The 23,535-nt window shown below is 40.9% G+C and overlaps 1 protein-coding gene across 2 annotated transcripts in view; it reads left to right on the top strand.

Moving 5' to 3' along the window:
• Window positions 1-3,027: 3,027 nt before the first annotated feature.
• Window positions 3,028-23,535, top strand: part of pdzrn3b (PDZ domain containing RING finger 3b) — a 119,633-nt gene continuing 99,125 nt past the window's right edge. Inside the window, exons 1-3 of one of the 2 annotated variants that reach the window (XM_037773998.1) lie at window positions 3,028-3,966; window positions 13,083-13,169; window positions 15,763-15,870. In XM_037773998.1, coding sequence (XP_037629926.1) covers window positions 3,250-3,966; window positions 13,083-13,169; window positions 15,763-15,870 — 912 coding nt within the window. In that variant the 5' untranslated portion in view covers window positions 3,028-3,249. The remainder of the gene's footprint in view (window positions 3,967-13,082; window positions 13,170-15,762; window positions 15,871-23,535) is intronic. The other variant, XM_037774009.1, reaches the window with a different exon arrangement.

The raw sequence follows: 23,535 nt of genomic DNA, 5'->3' as shown, positions 1-23,535 counted from the left end.
CACATCCAGTGTGCCCACTGGAGTTCAATTTACAATTCAAATACATTCAGTACTATAGGGCCTCCTGCTGGGATTGAAAGTGATAAAAAGTGATAAAACTGTGTAACACCATGCTTTCTTTACATAAGGAGTGGGATGAGAGGTTTGTTCAAACAAGAATCCCACGGCAGTGTCTCAAATATTCATTTTCATACCACACATTGCGATCCAGGTTGATTTTTCCTTAACTTTAACCTGATCTCCTCCTCGCTCAAAGTGTGTTCTAACTTGAAAGTCTCGCTTTGTGGTTGTACCTGTAGTGTCCTTCCAAAAGTTGCTTGTTTTCACAAGTGTTCATGCATGCCTGAACGCTCACCCACCGTGTTGTAAATATCCAACTGTCATGTCACCTTGTCGAACATGTATGTAGTGGAATTTGGCGTGTTTATCACTTATAGAAATATTCAGGTGGGAGATATCGCTATAAGGCTCCATGTTAGACTTTATCTGTGTTGTCAGATTATATTAATTTATAGCCATAGAAGGGAGTTCCTATACGGCATGTATAGGAACATCAAAACTCCAGTGTATGAACACAAGTAAGGGCCTCCTACAATAAGTCAAGTTTTAATTAGTGCTGTCAAAGTTAATGCGATAATAACGTTAAACTAATTTCTTTAATGCAATTGATCTTTTGGAGGTTGTAGCAGGCTCAGTTTTAAAGCTAGGGTGAATATACTGGCATCATATGAAACTAGAAAACCTAACGAATCCATTGGTACCAACCATGTCATACTGGCATACTATAAATGACGCTCCAAACTTGCGCTAAATTTTGGCGAGGAAAAACTGTCATGGCCATTTTCAAAGGGGTCCCTTGACCTCTGACCTCAAGATATGTGAATGAAAATGGGTTCTATGGGTACCCACAAGTCTCTCCTTTACAGACATGCCCACTTTATGATAATCACATGCAGTTTGGGGCAAGTCATAGTCAAGTCAGCACACTGACACACTGACAGCTGTTGTTGCCTGTTGGGCTGCAGTTTGCCATGTTATGATTTGAGCATAGGTTTTATGCTAAATGCAGTACCTGTGAGGGTTACTGGACAATATTTGTCATTGTTTTGTGTCGTTAATTGATTTCCAATAATAAATATATACATACATTTGCATAAAGCAGCATATTTGTCCACTCCCATGTTGATAAGAGTATTAAATACTTGACAAATCTTCCCCTAAGGTACATTTTGAACAGATACAAAATTTGATTAATCATTGACAATCGTGAATAATCACAATTAAATATTTTAATTGATTGACAGACAGCCCTATAGTTTTAATAGAGTTATTTATTAAAGGTTTAATTTGCCCATATTTTGAATCAATAAATGAAACCATGCTGAGTTCAGTAGTTACAAGTAGTTGGGTAAGCTAAGGTACCTCTATTCTCTATAAAACTTTTATACTTTGACAGCAAAAATGTTTTTTTATGCCTAAGTCTGAACCTCAAATGCGCAGCTAATAGAGTAGTTACGGTAGAGAGTTCCTCCATACTTTCGCCATTAGAAGTGATGCCTTCACTGACTGTCAGAATCCTTGAATTTACCAGTTTAAATTACGTGAACAGCGTGTGAGTTTTAAGTTGATATTTTCATGACAAATGACCAGTCTGTAGTGTTGTCAATAGCGAAAATATTTTTTTTATATATTTAAGAATAGACTGCTACTGTAGCCTTAACATTTATATTTAGCCCATTAGAACAGAATAGAATAGAAAGCTTTATTGTCATTATTGTATTAAATACAACGAGATTCACAGTTGCCACTTCTGGTCAGTGCTTTAAAACAAATACTTGACTAAAGACTAAACGAGACAGATAAAAAAATATAACAGGTAAAACACACACAGTTATAAAGTTAATAAAACAGGTAAAGTAGATGTAATAAATAAATATAAACAGAAGTGTTACACTAGAAGTATAAAATATAAAAATAGATGTAATGTAAACAGAGGTAATTGCACTTGTAAAACAGGTTAGGGTATAGATGTAATAAATAAAGAAATGTAAACAAAGGTAGTTGCACTTGAGGTGTATATTGCATCAACGATATATAGGTCTAACATTCAGGTGTTATAAGCTTTAACAACAATCAACTTCATACAGATTTTGTATTTTTCATTTTTGCAGTTCCGCAACTAAAAGTTGTTCCTACTTGAAAAAGTTGATTTAAAGGTCCCATATTGTGCTCATTTTCAGGGTCATGATTTTATTTTGGGTTTCTACTAGAACATGTTTATACGCTTTAATGTTCAAAAACACATTATTTTTCTCATACTGTCTGTCTTTAATATACCTGTATTAACCCTCTATCTGAAACGCTCCGTTTTAGTGCATTTTAACGGAATTGCAACGGAATTGTGTTGCAACAGCTTGGGTCCATGTTTACTTCCCGTCAGCTGAATTCATTCACATCCACTGCAACAGGAAATAAGCTGTGGACACATTTAGAATGTTTACGTTTAAAACTGTGAAATGGTCTAAATATTGTATATTTGTGACATCACAAATGGACAGAAATCCTGACGGCTTGTTTCAAACGCACAGTTTCTGAATATGTGTATTTCTCCATGGATTGAGTGTTTTGATACTTTCATAGTATTTATATATCACTTAAACCTGCTTTATAATATAAAAGATATGAAAATCTTACTTTTTACAATATGGGACTTTAAGTCAGTTATCAAGCACATTTTGCTGTTCCAGCTTTTCAGGATTTGCCCTTTTTTTATCATTGTAAACAAAATATCTTTGGGTCTGGGACTATTAGTCTGACAAAAGCAATTATGAAAACATCACCTTGGGTTACAGAAACTTTTGGGCAAAGTGGAAAATTAAAAGATGAATTAAAAAAAACAAAAAAAAAACATATTGACTGATTATGAAAGTGATAGTGAATTGAAGTAATGATATAAAAGACATAAAAATCTCACTTTTTACAATATGGGACCTTTAAGTAGTTATATTTTAGACTTACAAACTTTTCAAACTTTATAGTTTGTGTTTACGAGGCGCACCTGAAGGCACCAAAAGTCTCGGTCAATTAGTGGAGTTTAGACAGTGAGTAGAGGAGCGCCTGTAGTCGGTCTGTGAGCTCCACCAATGACCAGCTAAAAAACGCCCCACTGCTCCGACTCCTCAGATCTGCAGGGGTGGGGGAGTCCAACAAGTTTTGAGGATTTGGGACTTTTTGGAGAAAAAAAAAAACATGGGATTCGAGCTGGACCGCTTCAAGGGCACCGTGGACCCGGATTTCAAATGCAACTTGTGCAACAAAGTCCTGGAGGACCCGCTGACGACTCCGTGCGGTCACGTCTTCTGCTCCGGCTGCGTGCTGCCCTGGGTCGTCCAGCAGAGCAGCTGCCCGGTCCAATGCCAGCGCATCTCCACCACCAAAGAGCTGAACCACGTCCTGCCTCTGAAGAACCTCATCCTGAAGCTGGACATCAAATGTGACAACCACGCGAGAGGCTGCGACGCGGTGGTGAAGCTGCAGCATCTGGCCGCGCACGCCGAGATGTGCGACTTCTCGCCGGTTAAGTGCAGGAATAAAGGATGCGACGCGGTGCTCAACCTGCGGGACTTGGATGTGCACATGCGGGAGACGTGCGAGTGGAGGCCGGTGGGGTTGTGCGAGAGCGGCTGCGGCTTGACGCTCAGCCGCAAAGAGCAGCTGTTAGACAGCCACTGCTGCCTGAGAGCCCTGAAGCTGCACAACGGAGCGCTGCACTGCAAGATCATCAGCCTGGACAGAGAGTTCAAGAAGCAGACTATTAAAGCCAACAAGAGGGAGAAGACGCTGCTGGCGCAACTTTCCGCCGTGCACAGCGAGCTGCAGATGACAGCTCTGAAATATCAGAAGAAATTCACCGAGTACAGCGAGAGGATCGACTCACTCACCCAGACTGTGGCTTTCTCCTGCAAGGTGAGTTATAGTAGCACTCTTTTCTACTTTCAGGGAGCTCATGCAACTTTTTCCTCACTTATCTCCCTGTCACTGAGGGGGAAACCTGCATTTTAGTAGTGTAAAATACATAAAATAAAAAGAAAACAGCAAACAATACAAAAATATATGCCTTTGAGTGATTTCCAAAAGTTAATTCTGATAGTGTAGACTCTTCTACTTTCAAGGAGCTCAAGCAACTTTTTTCCCCCCTCACTTATCTCCCTGTCACTGAGGGGAAAACCTGCATTTTAGTAGTGTAAATTACATAAAATAAAAAGAAAACAGCAAACAATACAAAAATATGTTTCTGAATGATTCCCAAAAGTTAATTCTGATAGTGTAGACTCTTCTACTTTCAGGGAGCTCAAGCAACTTTTTCCCTCCTGTCACTGAGGGGAAAACCTGCATTTCTAGTCTTATAAATTACACAAAAGAAAAAGAAAACAGCAGATAATACAAAAATATATGTTTCTGAATGATTCCCAAAAGTTAATTCTGATAGTGGTCAGCAAAATATATTTTTCTACTTTCAGGGAGCTCAAGCAACTTTTTCTACCCCCTCACTTATCTCTCTGTCACTGAGGGGAAAACCTGCATGTTAGTAGTGTAAAATACACAAAATAAAAAGAAAACAGCAATCAATACAAAAATATGTTTCTGAATGATTTCCAAAAGTTAATTCTGATAGTGTAGACTCTTAAATATGTATCAGCAACATATATTTTTCAACTTTCAGGGAGCTCAAGCAACTTTTTCTCTCCCCTCACTTATCTCCCTGTCACTGAGGGGAAAACCTGCATTTTAGTAGTGTAAAATACATAAAAGAAAAAGAAAACAGCAAACAATACAAAAATATGTTTCTGAATGATTCCCAAAAGTTAATTCTGATAGTGGTCAGCAAAATATATTTTTCTACTTTCAGGGAGCGCAAGCAACTTTTTTCCCCCCACTTATCTCACTGTCACTGAGGGGAAAACCTGCACTCCAGTAGTATACAATACTTAAAAAAAAAGAAAACAGCAAACACTACAAAAATATGCTTTTGAGTGATTTCCAAAGATTAATTCTAGACAAGTTTTCTCCTTAAATATGTATCGGCAACATATTTTGACCCATCTTAACAGACATCCTGGTCTCAGGGGCAACTTTATATACTTTCTCAACATGTTTGTTTGCTCTCTGGGACTCACTATCCCAGTTTACTGCTCCCCCATGTTGTTTGGATAGTTGTTGTTTTTTAACTACACCCCTGATGAAACTTTTTTTGAGGATTTATCTGAGGGATTTGTCCTGCTTGCTTGCATGGAACAAAAGTTTCCAGGAGTCCTCCAGTGCTCAGGAGTTGTGTTTCTTCACTGTCTGCCTGCTCTGAGACATGGATGTCAGCTGTGCCTCTGGCCGGCCAGCTGGCAGTCAGTGGGGGGAGGGCCAAATATTTACTGCTGTTCTGTACACAACAAGAGCCAGGTTCCAGTTATATTGCCTCTTGCTCGCAGCATGCTTGTTTTAAGGCTCTCTGTCATCGGATGTTCGCCCCTTTCCCCCCCTTCCAGACAATCATAACAAATTAGTATCATGGATGTAGCAGAGTTACTGTTGTGGAAGACGGTGAATATACAACATACAGTCTCACTGCAGTTCGTGAAATAGTCATGAAATTTAATCTATTTGATTCGTGTACAGAGACATGGATTGGCCTTTTTTTGTGACGCTCGGCACGACTTTCAGCAACGTATTTTTAGTGCTTTTTTTTTTACTAATTTCCGCTCTGGTCTTTTCAAAATAAAACTACTTAGTTAGGTTTAGGAATAGATCGATTTATACGAATTTCCGCTCTGGTCTTTTCAAAATAAAACTAGGAATAGATCAATTTCTACTAATTTCCGCTCCGGCCTTTTCAAAATAAAGCTACTTAGTTAGGTTTAGGAATAGATCAACTTGGCTAGGCTTAGGCAAGAAACGACTTAGTTAAGTTTAGGAAAAGATGGCAGTTTGGGTTATAATAACTCTGGAAGTGCCGTAACTTAAGTACGGAAGTTACGAGACAAACAAATCAACTTTGACTTCTGGTTTCGCACAGGACACTAACGCCGGTCTCCTGGGTGAAAGTCCTGTGTTTTTTGTTAGCCGGTCTTTCTACTCCCCTTTCACAATTACGTGGATTACATACAAATTGATTTCATTCTGACCATCATAAAATACATGTGAAATTTGTGTACTGTATGTACACAAATCAATACATCAAATTTCGGGCCTACGTCACAAACTGCTGTGCCACCAGGCCGGAATATCAGCATTCAAGGGGCTGAAAGGCCTTTTAAAAATCCCAGAGTTGTGTGGCTATACTGCACACCGTGATGATGAGACATATAGGTGATAAAAGATAGTCTGCATGGTCACTGGTTAATAATGAATCTAAATCTGTGGGAAAAAGTCCAGGAACCTCTGGTGTAACGGTGTTTTATGGTTTCAGATTTAAAAAGCCGTTGCCTCCTGTAATGACCAATTATCAGCATCATAAAGGATGCAGGAGTTCATAAGTCAGTTAATGAATTGAATTAGTGTATGGTGGTTGCACTGCTGCTGTGATCAGCGGAGGGGAGTGGTCCCGCTGTAATCAGGCTTAGAGTTATAAAATGTGCCCGAGAACAGGAGGAGGAGCTTTATGCTGACAGTGTTACATGAAGTAATGTGGATGAATGGGAACCTTTCTTGGATTTTGTCCACCTCCTTAAAGCAGCAGTGGGTAGAATTGGAGCAAATATGATTCTATAAAACGGTCACTATATATCCTGACAGTGGTGTGTGAGACAGGTAATCTGAAAATCATGTGCCTCTGTGTCCTCCGGTGCTCCTAATGGCATCTGCAAGATTTCACAGACCGGAGGAAAACAACCAATCAGAGCTGAGCTGGAGTCTGCCGTCTCTGAGCAGCTGTCAATCACTCGCAAACTCCGATCAAACTGTCAAACCTGGCAGCGCTGATAAAACATGGCGCCGGGTCACAAACTTTCTCATTTTACAGCTAAACAGTACACTACAAGATGTTTCTGAAAACATTTGAGGTGAGAAATAGGCATTACAGTAACAGAATATTGATTAATATTTGATCAGCGTTGCCTAGTTTGACTGTTTGATCAGAGTTCGAAAGTGATTGACAGCTGTCTCCGTTGAATGAACAGCCAATAGGAACGCTCTCTCTCTCCGAAATGACCTGCGATTGGCTAAAGTCTCCCATCACGGGCTGGATTTGTTAAACCCATGAGCCATGAGGAGGTGCAGAAGTCTAGTTTTCTCTCAGAACACTTGAATTACAATATGCTGAAAGGTTATTATGGAATTTTTGCCCAATGATGCCAAAAACACTCTGCCTACTGAAGCTTTAAGTCCCATTTTTTTATCACTGAATTTTCTTACTCAGTTTCTCACACATCTTGAACATCTTGTTTAAGTGACGTCTTTCACTCCTCTCTCATTTTTTTTCTTCTTCTTGGTGGTTTCATTTCTTCGTTTATGGACTCAGTTCCCAGCAAAATGTGTTCCGGTAGACTGGTAAATTGCGCATCAAAAGGCACCGATGCGGGGAAATGGTGAAATCGCTCATGCTGGTGTACAGAAGCTCGCTGGGCCTGCAGCACAGCTGGTTATCATAGTTCACTTGACAGCGGCGTTTCAGTCCCGTACCGCTGAGATATATATACGTTCAGTCTATTAGCGCCACTAATGTTAACAGAGGGAATAAAGTCCCTTGTTCTGAAACGCCTTGAACACGGGAATTGTTCCGGAAATCAGTCACATAAGCGAGAGAGAGAGCAGGTCGGGAGGAGAGGGAACTACATTTTGTGGATGATGTGGTTTTGTTGGAAAGCTTTTTTTTTTCTTATTCTAGAAAGGCTCATTCATGGGGTCCAGTCAAGCAGAGAGCAGGATTGTTTGGTGGGAGAGCCATGGCAATATGAACCGAAGCATCACAAGTGGGATTAGGCAGGGCTGCCACTGAAACTCTCTCAGAGCCTAGCTTCCTTTTTTGTGATGTCATTGATCAATTGTTATCAGATTCGGTGACATTTATTGCCTATTAAACCTCTCCCGCAGGAATATTTTGGCTTGTCAAAGCAGCAAAAGCCCAGGTAACGACATTTATGATGGCTCTGTTCCTTTTGAAGCCACGCTAGTGAGCCAGCATTCACAACGCCGTGAACCTGGAACAGCTAAATGGAGTGCATCCGTTACTAGCCAGTGTTTCACAAATCCGAATTTTCCTCGGTGAGAAGTGTGTGATGCAGATTTGTTGTGACACATTTCTTCCTCGAATGACTGTCAAAGAGGGAATACAGGCCCATCGTGACGGGTAACCTACTTTAGTTTGTTTTTGCGTCTCCGTCGCTTCCTCGGCTTCCTGAGCCAGATTTTAATGTCTTCTTTTAATATCCAGACAGCGACTGTGAGGGAGATCAGGATGACCTGGCTATGTGGAAATAACTGACTTGAGTTTCCAATAATAGTCCTAACACTTTTTTTTTTTTTTTAGACATCTTCAGTGAGCGCAGCCAGAGTAATAAAACAAAGCAAAAACAAAAAGGCTCAGATCTCCCTCTGGTTCACTTCAGGGCTGTCACACTTTCCATTCAGCCTCAGATCTCCGTTCTGAGCCGAGCTCCTTCTTCAGCTGTGCGCCGATGACAGTGTTTGCGCTACTTGATGCGATAAAGAGTGTCTATCAAAATCACAAGACATCAAACAGATTAAGCCTCCATTGAATTTGATTTGGGTAATCATGGGCTCAATCTGATAAGGTTAATTGTGGTCTATTTTTAAAAGCACGAATCTGTGAGATAATTTAACAGAATAATGTAGCCCATTAGTTATCTCCAGCGCATGGGCGTCAATTAAATATGACAGAGATCACATCAATGAAAGCTGTCTAGAAGTCACTGACAACATGAGTATTGGCTTTTTTTTTGGAAGTAACCCTTCAAAGAAAGACATTTGATCAAGCTGCTGCTTCCTTTACATTAGAGCAGAGTAATATATCAATATTATAGCGATATCGTGATATGAGAATAGACATTGTCATTCAGAAGTGTTGTCTTTTCCTGGTTTTAAAGGCTGTAAAACAGTAAAGTGATATATAGTGGCAGTATTGGTATTGAGGTATTTGTTAAAAAGATATTGTGATATTTGATTTTCTCCATATCGCCCAGCCCTACTTTACATACATATAATAACAATAATGCTCTAATTGATTTGAAATCTCCCATACAACATCCTCCACAATCTGAAATTTCAATGACCAGGCCACTGAGTTTCCACTTCTTAATAACAGGCCTAGGGCTGCAACTAATGATTATTTTTATTGTCAATTAATTTGTCAATTATTTTCTTGATTAATCGATTAGTTGTTTGGTCTATCAAATCATCATAACCTTTATTATATAGGTATATAGCGCTCCGCGTGTCCGTCCGTCTTTCCGTCCTTCCGTCCGTTCGCGTGTCACACTTTAGTTTCCGGAGCAGAACTCGAAAACTATTTAACTTAGGAACTTCAAATGTTGGTCTGATGGTTGACAGTGTGGTTTAGTTGTGCCTTTTGGGAGTTAGAAGTCCATGGTGCCTAAAATTTTTGAAATTTTTCCAAAAGGGCAAAACCTTTGGCCCTACTTAAGCAGGGGTCAAGCAGTGAGCGGGGGTATGTGAGCCATGCTCACTTTTGCCCTTTTCAACTAGGGAGTCACATTGAGATTAAAACCTCTTTTTAAAAGTGAGACATAGCCAAGACGGGGTCAAACAGCAGTATCCAACACATAACAAGACAACAACATTGAATCACAGAAGCAACAATAGGTACGTCAAAGTACATTACAACATACAGCGCATTAACAGGGCAGCATTTTGGTCATGTGTTTGTTAGTTAATTGAAGCAACTGCAGTTAGCAGTGAGCACTTCCTTTATTCTATGTTTAAAATCATTTAAAGAGTTAAGGGTCTCAGGTTTAAGCTTGGCCTTCAGATCGTTCCAGGACCAGGACCGTAGTGGAATAGGATTGTTTTGTTAGATTTGTGTGACCTGAGATTATAGCTATGTCAAGACTCAAAGATATTCACTGTCATAGAGGAGCAAAGAAACCACAAAATATTCACATTTAAGAAGCTGGAATCAGAGAATTTTCTTGAAAAAAAAAATACTCAAAGCGATTAATCGTTATAAAAAATAGTTGGCGATTAATTTAATAGTTGACAACTAATGGATTAGTCGTTACAGGTCTACACAGGCCAATAGTTTGTGAATCAATATTTTCCTTTTTCATTCAGTATGACTTTACCTCCACTATAATTAGATACACGAGGCAGACGGAGGGGAAGCAGTTTGATGCAGGACAGACTCGGAAAGTGTGACTGGTGCTGAGGTGAAGGCTCGTGTGCCAAGTCACCAGTTAGCAACGTTTCACTGCCAGCATGCCTCCTTCCTCAGAAACAAACCGCCCCGTTCTTCTTTTCCCATTAAAGTTAATGCTAAACGTTTGTTTACTTGACATAGCTTCCCCCACCACAAGTGATGTCAGCGTGATAATTTGCCTTTCTGGTGGTAAGGACATGTTATTTTTTATCACCTAGGCATACCTTTATGTTTAAGTAAATACACAGCCTCCTGGAAGAGATTCACTTCATTTCTTAGGGATTAGAGCGTTGCCAGAGTGTTCACAGATGTGGAAAAAAGTCGCTCCTTAATTACTCTGAGTTCATTTTAATGGCTCTCGCGGACAAAATGTTAAAAAACACCTTTAAAATCCCTCTAATTTGTTTTGAGGCTTGTGGCCGATTCAGTTTAACTCAAGTTAATTAACTGGCCCGGTATTTTTTTTGCTTTTATTTGTCAACTCAGTTTTCACTTGATGCCCAACTGTCTACTTGTTGACAGTAACGGCTGTAGTCACCTTAATGTGGAAGCATGTGTCGCTAATGCCGCCGTGACACGCGGTGCAGGAGTGCACATTCCTGAATGGCCTGACATGCACATGATGGTCTTTTTAGAATACACTTTTCAGGACACTGTACATGCCAAGCTTTTATATTTAGGCTCTCTACGTCGCAGCATACTGGAGTGGCAGCTGAAATTATGTTACCTCATAACTCCCCTCTGAGTCCCGCTTGGAAAAAACAGATTAAGAGCTGACTCTGCGAGTTTCCCAGAGGTTTTCATGTCATGTTGCCACTGAGTAAGAGGTCCTCTGGTGTATTAATTTACATAGGATAACAGTTTGTGAGAGGGAAGGGCGGTTGGCTCTTCGGGCCGGTCACATCAGAGAGTGCTGAGGGGTAGGGCTGAACCATTTCAGGAAAATATCCAATTGCTTTTTGTTTTACCAATATTGAGATTGCGACTGAAATTGTGATTAAACTCTAGGCCTACAGTTTTAATTAAGATAATTTGTATCAAGCATAATCAGAAGCACATCTTGTTTCTAGATCAATTGAATCACATATTTTTTTTTTTGTTGAGGTCCTGTAAGAGATCTTTCACCAGTCAGTTGGAGAAAAAGGAAAATTTTAAATAATTTTGCTAGTTTTTTATACAATAACAATTTTTAGTCAACATTTAAGATATTAGCCTACATTAGTAGACTTGTATAGAGTGCTCCAGGGATATTTTTGCAGGCCAACCAGGAAGTTAGCATCGCCCTGGTTCCCTCGACAAAATGTCAATGGGATATATCCATTGGGTTTTAGATTATTGCAGAAAATAATCTCTCTGACAAACAAACGTTTATGATACTTCTACGTTTAGTTCCGTAAAATAATCTCCACAAATGAACACCACTTTTATGTTTTTTTTTAAGCTTGAACGCAATCTCCAGAAGTAAAAAGCGTTGGCTTGTTAGCAACCGCCTTTTTTTAAGACATGTAAAGGCTTCAAAATTCACGACTGGGGTTATTTCTTGACGTATTTTATTATAGAACATAACGTTAAAATCTCTTAAACTTGTTTTAACCACAGACCTTATTTCAGGCATCTAACTAAAACCATTGACTTCCAGACAAGGGAATCATTCCTTCACCACTCTGTTGCGTTGCTAGGCAACAGCTTGGGTCCATGTTTACTTCCTGTCAGCTTATTGTCATTCACATACACCGCAACAGGAAATAAACTGGGACACATTTACATGAAATTACCTATTAATAACAACTGATATGGTAATAATGACAAGCTCATGGAAAGTTGCGCCCCACAGTGTTTTGATATCCGATACTAACGACTCCTAATGATACTGTTGACAGCTCAGCCCTGTAGCTACTTAAGCCAACATTGGCTTCACAGACTAGCTGCTTCATAGCCCCGAGTCCGGGGGGTGGGGGAGGTCAAGATTCAGAACTTTTTGGGTGATATTATCTTAAAATCTTTATATGACGTGCTTAAAAGTTTAACCATGAGATTCCAACAACTCTGTCCACCATCTAGCCTACACACCCGACAACCATAGAGCGAACCGTTAGCTACCTGTCTGTCTGAGTTAGTCGATTAGCTAAAATGTTTATTTCACCACTCTTTTGGTGCTTTTGTGTGGTCAGTGATGTTATCCTTGGCTGAACGTTAATTGTACAGACACATGCTCGCAGAGAACTTATTAACTGCAGAACAAGTTCAGTCTTTGTTTTGTTTGGCTAACGCATAATTAACACCAATTAGCTTACAGGGAAGCAGAACATGCCAGCTGGGTGTAAAACTTTAATTTCCCACACCTTGGAAGAAGCTGTTATTTAATTCAACTCTTGCGATTTGAAAGATGCACTGTTTCAAGCTGCGATATTGATATAAAGTAAATTAATTGTTCAGCCCTAGTGAAGACATGATGCCAGTTTTAGACTTTCATATCACCCCTTAATGTGTAGGGGAGGGTAATATTCACTTTCTCTTACTCCTACTCCTTGTTCTGTTTGTAATTTTATGTCTTTGAGTTAATAACTTAGATAATTTGTTCCTCTTTAAGTACCCTGTCGAGTCATTCTGTCTCTCACCTGGAGTTAAATATGGATTATTATGTTATAACCTCCTGCCATCTCTGTGTTCACGTGTCTCTCCTCTTGTCTGTCTGTAGGAAGGCGAGACTAAAAGCTTGACGGTTGTCCTTCTTCGTGAGGAGGGATCTCTGGGTTTTAACATCATAGGAGGAAGGCCATGCGCGGTAGGTTGAAAGCCGAGCGTCTCGGAGGTTTCATCTCCCCCCCGGTGATCAGCCAAGTGTCATATGGCGAGCCAGGAATGAATAGCATGTATACCAAAAGCACCACAGGCTCTCTCCGTACTGACTGACACAGCTTAGACAGTCATGCCATGTGTTCTCTAGCCTGTGGATAGATGGACCGCATCTATTAAGTTTTATTGTGTTTATATATTGGTCTGGTTTAGCGGATTTGGCATTACAGATTAAAAAAACTATAATTACTTTTATGGGAGTTAAATCTGGGATTTTGGCTTTGACCGCAGTTGTTTTGTCTCTAATTGAGGGGATTTTGGTGGTGAGGTAAACACAGAGGAGAGGAAAGGGTCTTTTTATCCCGGCCTGAACCTTTCACAGCCACTATGTTCTCTGCCTCGGGGCTCTGAAGCGAGAGTCATTAATGATGCCACACGCTCTGCTGAGTGAAGGGGTTGAAAATATCTCAACACTGGTTACAACTCTATCATCCGTACATGGAGCTTCTTTCTGCAGCGGCAGTCTCATTGAAATGGTGTTCCCCGTATCAGTTTTCATCGGGACTGTACTCTACTGTTACAGAGCTGTTTTTCCACTCCCACACTGACGCACTTTTCTGCAGCGACATAGATTATCATAGTAAAACTTTTTTTATAGCGGGGAAACTATAAAAAGACATAAAAAGCTGTGTTTTTCACAGGAGTCCACGGTCTCGTAGATTTGCGACCTTTCTCGCTCTCGTGACAGAACCATGTATCAAACCCGACCATAAGAGAGCAGAGATAATACTTGGCTTTCGCTTTCCCCTGCTAGCCTCAAATCAGCAGTATAAGAAGCTATTCATTAAAATGGAAATAGCTAATATCCCCGTAGCCTTTGACACATGCGTTTCATGTGGCTGTTATGCTGGCATGGCTTGGTAAGAGCAATCAGCTGCCAGGTTTTGTGGTCTCTGGGAAAGGGCTAGTTTGTCTACAGCTCTGAAGATGGAAGAAGTAAGCTTGTCAAAAAAAATTAGCAGCAAAGCACTGCCGCGTTTAACACTGAAGTATACACGACGCCCCTGAAAGAGGAAGCAGACCAGAAATGATTAATTAGAGTTAGCGCTGTGACTTCTGAGGTTTCTTTAAGTGTCCCATTAAGTTGCAGTCGTGTTGCAGAGCTCAGCAGGAGTGTAGAAGATATTTTCATGTGGTTTTTAAAGAGAGCGCTGATAGAGATGTTAGCAGTCTTAGCTCTGACTCTGGGGTCAGGGCCGCAGTGTTAGATGGAGTCTACCTCATGGCCATCCAGTATGTCCACATGCCCTTCTGCAGGCCAAGATTGCCCTTTTGCAGGCCAGGAAGCACCTTATGTCCACACTCAAGGGCAGGATTAAAGGGTCGGTTCACCCAAATTTCAAATAGACTTATTTTTCTATTCACTTCTACTGGTATCTAGCCTTCCAGATATTTTTGGTTTCATGTGCCCAGAATTTGAGATATTCGCCTTTTGGAATTGCTGCTTCCTAGGGGTGTAAGAAAACATTGATACACACGAGTATCGATATATATTATGTTGTGTGATACTGTATTGATTCTCCAAAACACTGTGTTGATTTAATAACCCCTTAAAGCGGCCTGCCGCTAGACCGCTATTTGATCTTTCCGAGGCTGTAGTGGGCTCATTCTTAAAGCTACATCATATGAAACTAGAATACCAACCATGTCAGACTAGCTTGCTGCGAATGAGGCTAAATAACGCTCCAAAGTCACGCAAAATTTTGGAGGGGAAAAACTAACATGGCGATTTTCTTCCGGAGTTCCTTGACCTCTGACCTCAAGATATGTGAATGTAAATGGGTTCTATGGGTACCCATGAGTCTCCCCTTTACAGACATGCCCACTTTATGATAATCACATACAGTTTGGGGCAACAACCACGCAGTTTTTTCACATGCGGTATAAATGTGTTATTTTTGCCTATTCTAAAATGGTGTATTTCTGGTGTGTTCTTGTTTATACTACTACAGTTTTCCTAAAACTAAAATATATCGCCGTGCTTACAGTATCGCAATATATCGAATCGTTACCCCAGTATCATGATGCGTATCGTATCGTCAGATTCTTGCCGATACACAGCCCTACTTCCTATATGAAAACTGCTGACAGTGAAATCCGTGGATTCATCTGAGTAACTTGTAAATTACTTCTGGAAAGACATGCTGCTATTCAATGCCATTCACTTTTCAGTGTTTTGAGCAACACAAACTACACTCTGTTCACCTCCATTTTATTGGGATGGCACAAAAAAACTGAAATTATCTGCATCCACAGTTAGGACGACCAAATAAGTTTTCTTCTTATTTGGATGAAGTGACCCTTTAACTTGGGATACTAACAATATGTATTTGTTTGGTGGGGGCAAACTGCAAATTTTTTTCATGGTTTTTAAAAGTAGCGTATGTATGTTTTATTGAGAGATGAATTAAATACTTCTTTTGTTTTGATGTCAGCACTAAACTTCGACGATTTTGTCCTTAACAATCAGAGCACTGTTGTTGTTATTATTGTCCAGACACTAACTGCAATTTATTCCACAGGACGACAATGACAGCACTTCGAATGAGGGGATCTTCGTATCCAAGGTCATCGAGGAAGGTCCGGCGGACAAGGACGAAGGCCTTCAGATCCACGACAGAATACTCGAGGTATGTGGCCTACGCTGTAGTGTTTCATATGGAGGAGGCTGCTGTAATGTAGACGGGGGAAGTTGGATTACGTGACAGCTGCTGTCTGCCTTATTAAGATGACGACAGCGAGGAAGCACAAACTCACCACTCAATATTTATGTTCCTGTGACTTTTGAAAATTAAACTCTGGCTGAAAGCAGCACGTCGGATGAGCATTTACATTTTGTGGGCTTTTATTTCAGCTCAAGAAAGTAAATCCTGCAGACAGTAAACGTTTCAACGTATACTTCTACCAATCAACACTCAGGCGGCGGGTTTGTTAAGTGCACTGCAGATACACAGATTAAACCTGAGGCAAGGCTGTCTTGTCTTGCTGAGTGAGAAAGAGCCCCTGTGTTCACTTCCTAGCTGACGAATCCTTCATGACAGAGCTGCTGTGTAGCATCCTCCTCTCGCCTTTAAACAGAATCTCATGTGGAAAGGCCAGCTCGCCCTGAGGTCAGCTTGACGGATGCGTTGAAAAACTCAACATCACAAAGGTTGCTTTTATAGAGCAGTTGTCGAGCAGAGTCGCAGCACAATGGCCGCATTGAGTGGAGATGTTTATGTGGATTGCTAGTGTGTATTACCGCGTGCCGCAAGATGACAAATATGGTTTGTCGCCGGCTTTACTGTCAAACCTCAGTGAAATTGCCCCCGTAGCGTTTGGACGGGCGCATCGCTCGCAGAGATGTTTGTGGAAAGTGTTTACAAGAAAGGAATATCCGACATCTGGACTGCGTTGATCACTCTGTCATTCGTAGAGTCAATACAAAGATGCCACAAGTCCCCTGGCACGAGCTACGCTTCTAAATATTGTCCCTGTAATTACGGCAACACTATAACTAAGATGTGACATGTTAGTCCTCCGTTATAATCTCTTCCAGTAGCACAATCAAAGCTCTTTGCAACTGGAGATCCCCCCTCAACAAAGGGCAGGTTGATCCAGCGATCCTCTCCTCGTATCCTGGTGACTTGAGGCCGACAAGTGACTCTAAGTGGGCCACAAGCTGATGAGCGAAGAGCTCACATGTCACATACGAGCGGAACTAAATATGTGTATCTTTGCGTGCATCTGCAGTGTCTGTTTTTATGAGCTTGCGTGCATGCGTTTGCCTCGGCGCGTGTGAATGTTGGGGAATCATGTTAATGGGCCGGATGTTGATGTATTTGGTTACTTTAGAAGATATCTTTCGTGTTGAGATAGCCATTCACCCTCTAAAGAGTGTAGAGTACAGATTTTGCTTTAGGATAATTCTGCACATTTGAGCTATTGTAGTTGAAGTCACAAAATCTCTCCGATGAGGAGGAACACATGAGCGGAGGGGACGTGGAGAGCCTAAGGAGGTAGCAAAGCACCCTATTAAGTGACCTTTTTCTTTTCAAGAGGTGAGGGATTAGTAGACAAAAAGCAACATAATAAATCATTCAGCCATTGAACTAGACATGTATAGACAGTTCAGAGCTGTCGCTCCACATTTGGCGCTTTTCATCAGGTGGGAAACCCGATAGCGAAGGTGGTTCATGTTTCCAAGTCTCCCTCTTTGTTAGCTGGCTAAAGCAAAAAAGTTCCATGTCATGGTTTCTCAGACCACAATAAGAAATGCAACGTCATAACAACATGCTTGCAATTGTGTGGGTTGCGTCTTTAACCTTCGGGTCTGTGAACTCTGGTTTACAGTGGAGAATCAAAGCAATTTAATCCCTACCGCCCCAAAGGCAGTTTCATGTTCAGGTTTTGAATTTGCGGGTTGAAACCAACAGCTCGTAACTCCGACCTATTTAGCATCCTGTTTGTGTGGGACTCATCACACCTCAGGAAGTATGTTTTGTTTTTTTCTCAGGCAAATACTGTATGACATCAGTGGCTTTCACACACATTTGTAATGCATGGTTGATGATCTTTGCAGGAAAAGGTGTTTTCAAAGTACACCAGATGTACTCAAAGAAACCATAGGTGCTTTTAGAATGGCTAAAAGTAGTAAAACAAAAAAATCAAACAGGATGTGAAGCTTTCTGTTGCGTTCACGGTTGCAGCCAACCATTACTTTCATAATCAGTCAATCTGTTGATCATTTTTTTTGGATTCATCTTTTAATTTTCCACTCTACCCGAAACCCAAGGTGATGTCTGCATAATTACTTTTGTCAGACTAACAGTCCCAAACCTTTTACAATGTGTGACAATTTGTGGCTGGTTTCTAAGACACAATTTCTGAATACAGGCTGTATGTATTTCCTCATGGATTGAGCGTTTCAATACTTTCACAGTATTTATATAGCACTTAAACCTGCTTTATAATAAAAAAAGACATGAAAATCTCACTTTTTACAATATGGGACCTTTAAATGATAAATTGATGACCAAAACTGTTGTGAATTTTCTGTTGGAAATGATTAGACATCTAAGCAATTGATCGAGTACTCTTTTCGGCACTAGTTGTGATAGTAAAAGTCAGAAAGCATCATGTGCAATTTAAAAGGTTTCGCTTAAATCAGCTCTTGACAGCTGAAGCGGCAAACTGTCTTTTCAGATCGACCTTTAAGATATTAGCTTTTTTTAAAGGTCCCATATTGTAACAAGTGAGATTTTCATGTCTTTTACATTATAAAGCAAGTTTAAGTGATATATAAATACTGTGAAAGTATCAAAACGCTCAATCCATGCAGAACTACACACAGCCTGTGTTCAGAAATTGTGCAGTTGAAACAAGCCGTTAAGATTCCTGTCCATTTGTGATGTCACAAATATACAATATTTAGACCATTACATGGTTTTAAACATAAACATTCTAAATGTCTCCCAGTTTATCTCCTGTTGCAGTGTATGTAAATAACATCAGCTGACAGGAAGTAAACATGGACCCAAGCTGTTGCCTAGTAACCCAATTCCGCTGCAATTCCGTTGAAATGCGCTAAAACGGAGCATTTCAGACAGAGGGTGAATACAGGTATATTCAGACAGACATTTTTATGAGAAAAAAAAATAAAAAATGTTGAACATTAAAGCATGTAAACATGTTCTAGTAGAATCCCCAAATACAAGTATGAACCTGAAAATGAGCATGATATGTCCCCTTTAAAGCTGCATTTACTGATATTCTCTGGACAGTTGGGTTTCTGGCCACGTGATGAATTAAAGTGTATTATTCACTCTCCTACTAGCTCTCCCTTTGGTTGCCTAGCTTGCCAGATGTGTCACTATTTTTTTTATTTTTTTTTTTGCTGAAAACAGCTGCCTGCTGCAGCTGGAAACAAGATTGAAAGAGCGGAGTTGTGGGCCAGAAAAGCAAAACAATGAGGGGAAAATAGGCCAAAATGCTTCGTAGAGGCTGAGAGGAGCTGCAGAGTTGGGTGATAACTCTCAGGGGGTTTTCATCACCATGAGCGACTTCATTCAGTCACACAGTCATTTGTTTCACTTTAAATGTAAAAGTATTGATTGATTTAGTGCAGCTTTAAAGATAAAATTGCTTGTTTCATTTTTTAGCATCACCACCCTCCTTTTCCATTACAGTGGAAGGAAAATGTTTTTCTCCAACACATGCAATCAGACTTACAAGCCTACAGAGGCAATAGTTTTGACAGCCATTCACAAGGCATAGCATTATCCCGCTGTGTAAAACCGCACTGTAAAAGAACAATCATATTACATGAAGCGGTGAAAAGCACGTTCACCTGAGGAGGCAGAAAACCACAGCCGCGGAGCTGTTTTCCCTTTCCTGTAGCGGAGGTGTTAGTTCCAGTAAGTCTATATGGATGTAACATGTACATGATGATCCACGGCTCGTCCTTCTATAACAGGCTCTTAGCGGGGGAGTGTGATAGCAGATGGCTGTCCTCTCACTGAGCTACAGGCTGGTATGAATCAGCGTATGAATGCCTCCTTGTTCAGCCGGACATTTTTTCTCATAAAAAAGCCCGAGCCGCTGTGTTTGCTTTCGCTCCGCGAGCTGAAAAGTCTTAGCACTCTGGTCAGGATCTGCCCGTGTTTGCCACCGGGATTTCATAAATAGGTTCTGATTCAGTGTTACGAGGGGATTGGTCGGGTATGAAGGGCTCTGCTCTGCAGCCCCGCAGCTTGTTCTTGTGTTGTCTTTACATATTTACCGTATAAATGTAATCCCAGCTTTCTTTTTTTCTCTCTTTCAATGTCACTTCACATTGAGCAATGCTGGAACTCTAGGCCAGAGTTTGTTGCTACATTTCCCCCCCCCCCAACAAATTGACCTTCCACTTTCTTCAAGCCTCTTTGCTTGTGCAATACGACTAAGCCAATGTCACAATCCCAGGAATGGCCGTGCCTGAGCTCTCAGAGTGGAGGGGATGTTTTTTCCATGTGTGGGATTTCTGAGTGTGAAAATAGGAAGAGAATGGAGACGCCTGGGCTGCTGTTGTAAATGTCGCCTTGTAAATCCTCAGCAAACATTCTCAGGTCACCGAGGGCGAACGGCAACAACTACTTTAAAATAAACTGCCATTGGGAGAAGCCAGTTCTAATATGGAGGACGGGGTTGAGTGTGTGCGGGGAGGAATGTGTCCCTGCCAGGACTATGTTTATATAAATATATACACTGGGTGTCATTTGAATTGAAAAGTGGTGATTGGAAGGCTAAAGGTCAACAGAACGACCTTTTCATTCAGTCGATACAACAAGGCGTCATGGAACATGGAGCAAAAATAACAGGCATGTTCGTGCCGGCACAGTTTTGTAATAGATGATGAGGGTTGCATTAGCTGGCAGTTACTAGTAACAATACATTGCAATGTCAACTTGTGCGATAAACACATCGCAAAAGACTGCGATATTGCACTTGGGGATTTTTTTAGTTACTTAAAAGAGAGTATCAAGAAAAGAATGTTAGAATTTATTTTAATTTTTTTAATTCAACAAGAAATTTGTTGTATTTTAGCAGAATGCTGAAGCAGTAGAAAGGCAGAACTGAGTAGACTTTAAAGGTCCCGTATTGTAAAAAGTGAGATTTTCATGTCTTTTATATTATAAAGCAGGTTTAAGTGCTATATAAATACTGTTAAAGTATCAAAACGTTAAATATGCGGACAAATAAACACAGCCCGTATTCAGTAATTGTGCGTTTGAAACAAGCCGTTAGGATTTCCGTCCATTTGTGATGTCACAACTATAAAATATATAGATCATTACACGGTTTTAAACATAAACATTCTAAATGTGTCCCAGTTTATTTCCTTTTGCAGTGTATGTAAATAACATCAGCTGACAGGAAGTAAACATGGACCCAAACTGTTGCCTAGCTATGCAATTCCATTGCAATTCTGTTGAAATGCACTAAAACGGAGCGTTTCAGACAGGAGGGTTAATACAGGTATATTCAGGCAGACAGTATGAGGAAAATAAAGTTTTTTTTTTAACATTACAGCGTGTAAACATGTTCTAGTAGAAACATTAAATAAGTATGAACCTAAAAATGAGCACGATATGTGACCTTTAATATCGGTTTATTTATCACAAGTAATATCGTTATCTCGATATCCAACAATGTTATCGCATATTTTCCTCATATCGTGCAGCCCTAACTCTGTTCATTTAAACTGTTTTGAAATGCATAATGTATTTTTGTGTGATTAGCTCGAGGAATAGAAACAGGAATGTGGTGGAGAAATACCAAGGGTCACAATCAAGCGAGTCTTAAATGCAAACTAGGCTGCTCCAAATACAGAATTGTGTTATTGGCGAAGGATATGAAATTGAACCTTCATCCTGTAACTGGCTACACTCGGATCAGCTTTATTGTGTTTGACTCAACCCGTTCCCATGACCATATTGCTGCGGCTTATACTAATTATCAAAGAATCAATGGGCTTTCGGCCTTGTGGCTAAAGCTAACTCCATTGTAGATGTTTAAAACTTGAGGAAGAAGTAAGTTCATCTCATTAATACTGCAAAATAACACATTTTTTGAGAGTAATTTCACATCTCATATTCAAAAATGTGGAACTGTGACACTCCTCAAGGCGCCACATCTGCAGTTTCTTACTTGTCACTTGCTGTATGAGTTGCGAGGTTACCCACAGTGAGCCACTAAACACCTCCAACCTCCCCACAGTTACTTTAAGTGTCAAGTCACCGGAGCCAGAGACAGCGAAACCCAGCCGGATAGCACTTAGCAGTGACTGACAGAAAAGTGAAGTGAGCTGTGTTGGAGGTGGGTCCGAAGCTCGCATGTCAATGAGCCTTTGTTCCTGTTTTTAGTGTCAGGGCCGCCATTCGAGAGCGAGTGAGATTTGGCGAGAAATTGGAAGCAAAACGCCGCTGCAAATTAGCTGCGTCACTTTTTCCTTTTAGACATTCCAGATATATTATTTTGATCCCTGGAAGGCTGATGACATAACGCGTAGTTTCATTATAGCTGATTCAGTAAGTGTTCAGTAATGTTCTCTATGTGGCATGTTGTACAAAAGTGGGATTTCACTAACACTTTCAGCGTGTGTGAGCTCTGAATGAGTCAACTAATTGTTATTTATTATTGCAGTTTTCATGTTATTTAGCATGTCACCAGTCCTCCTGGAGGAAAAACAAGAAACTGTCAGATTACAACTGATTTGTGTGATTGGCTTGGACCCCACTGTCACTAATAAGTTGTCACAGCACATGGCATCCTCAGCAGGGACATGTGCCAAAAGTTCCCCAGGCGTTATTTCTGACCCAGAGGACGACGAGGAACAGACATAGGAGTTATTTCCCAAAGGGGGGATCACATGTTGTTTGGCATTCTTAGGCAAGAAGCAGGCCTTTGTCAGCCTCTTTATTGGATTTTGGCCCCTTGCGCAGGCAGCGTGTTTATTCCCCAGATGGGCAAGCCGAATGTGGCACCGCTCTGTTCCTCCTGTCTGGCCCCCATAGACAGGACGAATCTACCCCGGGCTAAGCAAAAGCCAATCCGAGCAGCGAGCCACATTCCTGTGCCCCGTGGTCCAGCTGAGGCAGCGAGCACAGGACATTAAATCAAATCTAACTTTAAAGAGTCCATAATCAGCTTCTGGTGGTAGCCGCTGCCCTATGCAGAGCTGGTTTTAAGAAGTGAGGACAAGCACACCTTTGTTTTCCGCTGCTCTATATGGGGAGGGGGGGGAGTGAAAAAAAAAAAAATGTTAAGATGTGGAGTCGTCTCAGTCGGGAGACGGTGTGAGGTGAGCTTATGCCTCGCTGCAGCCAGAAGGCCGCTTTTGTCTCCGTCCCCTCAACACACACCGAATATTGTATTTTCCACTCGGGGGTTTAAACAGCTTGCGTCCTCAAAGGCAGACCGGCGCTTGATGATTTTTGTGGAGACATACAGTCTGGGCCTACTGTAAGTGTGTTTGCTCTGCTCCAACACAGTCTCACCGCGGCTCCTTGTTCACTGGAGCTAGAGGGTTAATTTATGGCTCCTAAAAGGTTTAAAGGGGGGCCGAAATAGACAGGTGTAATTAAGGCTAATTTTCCTGCCAATCAATCACTGGTCTTGTGTAAATGGATCAGTAACAATCGTCTCAGGTTGCTCTGCCAGCTGCTTCTCATGTCAGCCTGACCCCTCAAGCACAGACTGCCCACCGACTCCTAATTAACTACCCTCAATTAAACCCTAATAAGCTGATTAACAGACCCTTAGTTGTGCTGTAATGG

Source organism: Sebastes umbrosus, chromosome 1, assembly GCF_015220745.1.
Source record: "Sebastes umbrosus isolate fSebUmb1 chromosome 1, fSebUmb1.pri, whole genome shotgun sequence".
Classification (NCBI taxonomy): Eukaryota; Metazoa; Chordata; class Actinopteri; order Perciformes; family Sebastidae; genus Sebastes; species Sebastes umbrosus.
This window is presented reverse-complemented; position numbering and strand designations above follow the sequence as displayed.